A 6000-nucleotide genomic window follows, 5' to 3' on the forward strand; every position below is an offset into this window, starting at 1 on the left:
CTTTTTATGCTTGGCCATTGGCCCCTGTTATCCACATAAAAACAGGGAGGAAAGGAGTGTTTTAAGTGTTATGCAGTTTTATAACAGGACTTAATAATGGCACTTTTATTAACAGCTGACTTATCTGAAAATCAACATTTATTAAGAAAATATGGGTTAGAAACCTTTGACTTGAGAACTGAGCCAACATTTGTCCTTGATTTTGCTCTAGGCTCTAAATACAAAGACACACATAAAGCAAAGTTCAGCTGATGCCTTGCTTAGATTCTGCAGGTGGCAATTTAGAAAAGATTTCACAGATCTGATCTCTCTCTTTCCTAATAAAATGATGCAGGCTTGCTGCCACTGCTGAAGCTGGGGACATGCACTGGAAGTTCTACTTCAAGCTCTACTGCTTCCTGGACACAGAAAACGTCCCAAAAGATAGCGTGGAATTTGCCTTTATGTTTGAGCAGGTAAAGAACAAAGATTCTGTTTTGAGGCACTTTAAAGAGGAGGGGGGAAAGGGTTCTAGGCAGCAAAGAGAGTGATATTATTTTGCTTCTGTTCAGCTGAATGCACTACTACTCAAGCATCAAGAGCAAAGGAAGCAGCTCAGTAGTCAAAATAGGCCTATCCTGACATAAGTGAAGCACGTATGATTTTTCCAGTGTTATGTTTCTTACTTCTGGCATTACTTGTCAATTGCTTTCTGTATAGTGGTAGAAAAATTAATAACTGAATCTAAGCTGCATAAAAAAGAATAATACTTGCTTTTAATTTTCTTCTTCTTAAACTATTTTTTAAAGAAATTGTAAGAAATAAAGTGAAAAAAAGTTTGACTGGCAACAAATTAATTAATAAGAGATTCCTGCTGGCAACTGTACAGAACTAATTGAGCAATAGCCTTTTATCTTGTCAAAAATGGATCATTTCATAGGTACCATAGTGTAATAGTCCAGTCTCAGCAGTAAGACAGCTCTGATGAACAAAAATCCACTTAGTGAACATGCTGAGCCCAGAATGAGGCTACACTGCAAAACATAAAATAAGTTAAATTGATTTCTAATGAAAATTAAATGCATCAGCAGCTGGATAGCTATTATATCAATCCCTGTAGTTACTCAGAAACTCACTGCTGGCTTTTATTATTGTTGATTGATCTTCTCACATTCTGCTATATTGCAAATAATTAAAAATTTTTCCAGTAGTCAGCTTCTTTCAGTGGACACTAGACACAGATAAGGATTTCTGTATAGAGTTAAGATTTCTGGCTCTTTGCAACACCAAGACACTGACATTCTGTTAGTGAGCAAGCCTGATGTGATCAAGAACTGATGTACCTCAATTTTCCTACATATGAAGGGTTTTCCCCTGCTACATCTTCCCTGTAATAGAGTATTTCTTCCTTATTCAGTTTAAGTTTTAAGACTTAATATTACATAGATATTACATATGTCTGCTATATATTATTATGTAGACATATTACATCACAAGCCTACCAGAAGTCTCCTTCCACAGCCTGCTGCTGTAGCTCAGTCCAGAACTGTTTCTTGTTGGCTGAAGGATCTGGGCAATAGGTTGCCCTGGCTGGGCTTAGAAACACGGCCATTCTGTCTGTCTGTTGTTACCTCTAGAGGAGTCATCCAGTGCCTCTGTTTGGGATGAAGTTCAAACAGCAAGAAGAAAATCTTTAAGTTACATTATTGGCTTAAGAGGCAGGAGGCAGATTCAGGCAGTGTTCTGTATGAACAGCTAAAACAAGCACACTTGCTGAAACAGATTGTTTTCATATGGCATTCTGTGCTGACTAGTGTTTAGCCAAATACTTTATGTCTTGCCAAAATCAGTACTATTTGTTACAAAGCATGACATTCAATCCCTACCAGCAATATTACAGCAGTACCTTGAAGAGGTAACATTACATTCTAACATCAATTCTGTTCTATTTTTTCTAATTATCTGCTTTTGATGTCAGTCATCAACTTTTTTCAGACAATTATGAAAATTCCCTTTTGTCATCAGTTTTAACTCTGCAGTCTCCATTATTTTAAAGTCTGAATCCTTTAATGATCATAAGGCGCTGAAGAAAATCTTTTAGTTCTTCCTCATTAAAATACTGTCCTTCCATTTCTAAAAGACAGCTCGCTCTTCTGCATGTGTACAATCTCAGGTAAACCATTTTGCATGTTTAAAGGCACATTTTGTACACCTAAACAAACTAGTTGTTACTTAGCTGTGAATTAGCTGTTACTTAGCTGTGTGTTTACTAAGCTTGCAATTCCTAGATCTCCAGACACAATGAATGGGTGTTTGTTTCCTCTACTACTGTCATATGAAAGAAAACACCTAGCTGCTGCACATTTTCACAAGTTTGAATGGGTGTGCAGAGAGCTGGAATTTTAAAAGTCTTCTTGGTTCAGAATCTCATGCCTATAGAGCACTGTCGTATGTAGATGTTGTACTAACTTGATCTGGGATCCATTGAAGATATATTGTTTCCCTTCAGTAAAATTACAAAGCTGTTCTAGAGCTTGCCTTGTTTGGCGGGAAACATCAGTTTTCACAGACAGATTATTGACAGCAGTAAACAAAATGGAAGACCTGTTTCTTCCTAATGCCCTTGCAATAGATGGCTTCTCCTCAATCAGATGTTTAGATCCTGTTTTCTCCCCTTTACATTTTATTTTCCTTTTTCATAGTTCAGTTATTCTGACATATGGGAGTTCACTAAAAGCTGTCCTAGTAAAAGTAATTCCCATTTAGTTCCTCAGTTGCCTTGCAGTTCTTCTGGTAAACCCAGTCTTGTCCAGCTTAAATTTGCCAAGAGATTTATCCCATTTGATTTATTTAATGGATCATTTATTTCAGGTTCTGGCTTGGCCTGGGAGTAACTCTACTCCCCTTGTTTCTCATATTTCTTTCAAAGGCTGATTTATAAAAGCTACCTTTTTTTCCCCTTGATAGGCTCATGAAGCAGTGATTAAAGGACATTACCCTGCTCCTGAGGAAACCCTCCAGGTCCTTGCAGCTTTGCGTCTTCAGTACCTTCAGGGAGATTACACTGTGCACACCACCATACCAGAACTGGAGGAAGTCTATCCCTTGCAGAAGCTGAAGTCCAGGATTACACAGTCAACCAAAACATTTACTGCATCAGAAAAGGCCGAGAAGAAACGAGCCAGCTTTCTTGAAGGAACATTGCGGAGGAGTTTCCGAAGTGGCTCTGTCAGCAAACAGAAGGTTGAGGAGGATCAGATGTTAGACATGTGGGTCAAAGAGGAAATCTCAGCCTCCAGGACTAGTATTATTGACAAATGGAAAAAACTCCAGAGGATGAATCAGGAGCAGGCCATGGCAAAGTACATGGCTTTGATTAAAGAATGGCCTGGCTATGGTTCAACACTCTTTGACGTAGAGGTAAGACCATATGAACATTCAAACTACAGCTTACACTGTATAGGTGATGATTTCATTCCAGAGCAGTGAAACCATAAATACAGTATCACAATGCTCAGACAGCTGATGTAATAAACTTTGAGCTATTAAAAGCCTACTCCCATTAGCAAACTCTGTAGCTATTTAAATCCACCAGTTAAGCGTAAAAATAGAGGGACAGAATGCTATTCTGACAGGTTGCAAACAAGTACAAGTATAAAAGGCTACATTTAAAGAGGACAAGCAATATGCACTTTTTAACAAATGGTTACAGACAAAAGCATTAACAGTAAGTGTTGTGTGGCTCCCACTGTTCCCCTTGCTGTTAATTTCCATTTTTTTCCCTAGTGTAAAGAAGGGGGATTCCCACAGGAGTTGTGGCTTGGAGTCAGTGCTGATGCAGTTTCTGTCTACAAGCGTGGTGAAGGAAGGCCTCTGGAGGTGTTCCAGTATGAACATATCTTGTCATTTGGTGCTCCGCTTGCCAACACCTACAAGATCGTGGTGGATGAAAGAGAACTGCTTTTTGAAACTAGCGAGGTAAGAGCAAGGTAGTTTTGTTATTGTGGTCTTCCTGTTCTGATAGCCAGGCCACTTAGTAATTCAAGTAATGGCTGAAAATGTTAGAGATTTGTTCAAGATCTCTGTAAAGCTAAAGGGAAGACAGAATGACATGGAGAGAAGTCAATCCTTTTAGCTGCAAAAGGATTTTGTTGAAAGGTTGACAGTTTTATATTGTTAGTGTCCAAAGAAATTCATTCATAAACTGTTACCTCACTGTGCTCTTCATACTCTTGGCAGGTGGTTGACATTGCAAAGCTGATGAAAGCTTACATCAGTATGATCGTGAAGAAACGCTACAGCACCTCTCGATCCGTGAGTAGTCATGAAAGTCAGGGCAGCTCCAGGTGAAAACAAAACCAGTTCTACTGCACCCTAAATAGAATACATCACTCCTTGGCCTCTGAATGACCTGGAGACATCGATCACCTTTGTTGACAAGCTAACCAAGAACCGGAGTTTCAACAGAAAACATCTTCAAACAATGTTTTAGAAAGACCACAGGGAGGCAGGGGAAAATCACCTGGAATAGTCACATACCTGGAACTGGCTGGCTCATTCAAAACTTTCCAAAGCATTATTACCTTCAGTTGATGTAACAAATGCCTTAAGACTCGATCCACTGCAATACAAAGCAGTAATAAGTGCCTTACCATATAAGCCTAACTTGTATTGATCTAAAATTGCTGATAAAAGTCAAGAGGATTTCCTTTGTCCTTTCAGAACACTGAAAACAGAGTTATATTCATCCATTATGCACTAATCTACTGGCCTGCGTACAGGTGGGAAGGGGGAGGGAAGAAGAGCAAGGTATATTTTTTTGGAGCGCTGCTGGCAGCTTTCCTGATGGACACCAACACTTTGTTTCCCCTTGCTTCCATGGATGTGCACATCGTGCATGCGTGCTTGAGCTGTCAGTAAAATTTGACAAATTTTATTCTGTATTTCACAAGTCTTTTGAAGCAAAGGGAATAAGTATGTGCAATGGTGTAAACAGTCTTTCTGTACATTTTAATAGTTCAGAGTTATAGTTGTTACAATTGTATGGTTACTTTATAAGCAGTTTTATTAACAAGTAAACTCCAAAATTTTCATACACTGATTTTACTTTTTCAAATATGTATTACCATATAAGTAGCAGAAGTCTGCATTCTGTATCTGCTGTATGATAAAGAGAGATGTAGCTGAGAATATTTATAGACTACCCTAATATGGAAATACAGTTATCAGTTCAATTCTCCATAATGCCAGCTTAAGTTTTTAATATTAATTTTTTCTTTGAAAGACATGATGTTTTATACTTCTGGCTGGACTTCTCAATCCAGACTGACTGCCAAAGGCCAGAGCCCTTCAGAGTTGACTAGAGAAGGCAACGTTATACAATGCAATTGCTTTAATATTTTACCTGGTTGCCTGATGAAGGTTTTTGAGAGTATCCTGTAAATAAATTGGGGAATATCAGCTAATAATAATTTGATTTTGGACCTTTATTTTTGTACAGAAATACTGTAATATAAGGCAAAACTTTGTTCAAAGGTATCTTTTTGTCCACAGATTAAAAAAAAAAAAGAAAAAAAGAGACCTGAAAAACCTTACTGTTGTAAAAACCTCAGCCTTTAAGGAATCATGCCTACTTACTGGGAAAAAAAAAGTCCAGCAATAAAGAAAATATATGTAATGTGCTCCGTTTCTATTTCCTACTGAGTCAGACTTGCAACAAAACTTTAATTTCCTGCCTTCTCAGGAGGCAAGCCTACTGCACAGGCTATGTGTGTGTGTGTCTGTGTCTCTGTGTGTCTGTGTGTGTGTTTTGCTTGGAAAGGTGCATGTGCTGTGTGTTGTTCTGGGGCAGGTGCCCTTGTCCATGCAATGTGTCTGAGCAGTTCCATGCCACAGTGAATGTGCAAGTGAAGCTTTTGCTATTTATGTAGCCCTGATGAAAGATGGCTTGTTTTTATTAGCCAGCCACACCATGGCAGGGCAGTATGCAATGCCCTCGTAGTGTACATAGCCTTTGTAGAC

General features: G+C 38.6%; 1 protein-coding gene across 1 annotated transcript in view; it reads left to right on the forward strand.

The window, feature by feature from the left end:
- Positions 1-5660, forward strand: part of MYO10 (myosin X) — a 162817-nt gene extending 157157 nt beyond the window's left edge. Inside the window, exons 38-41 of the mRNA XM_039714801.1 lie at positions 335-455; positions 2947-3399; positions 3766-3957; positions 4219-5660. Coding sequence (XP_039570735.1) covers positions 335-455; positions 2947-3399; positions 3766-3957; positions 4219-4329 — 877 coding nt within the window. The 3' untranslated portion in view covers positions 4330-5660. The remainder of the gene's footprint in view (positions 1-334; positions 456-2946; positions 3400-3765; positions 3958-4218) is intronic.
- The last annotated feature ends 340 nt before the right edge of the window (positions 5661-6000 follow it).

This window comes from Passer montanus, unplaced genomic scaffold (genome assembly GCF_014805655.1).
Source record: "Passer montanus isolate IOZ18808 unplaced genomic scaffold, ASM1480565v1 scaffold31, whole genome shotgun sequence".
NCBI classification, from domain to species: domain Eukaryota; kingdom Metazoa; phylum Chordata; class Aves; order Passeriformes; family Passeridae; genus Passer; species Passer montanus.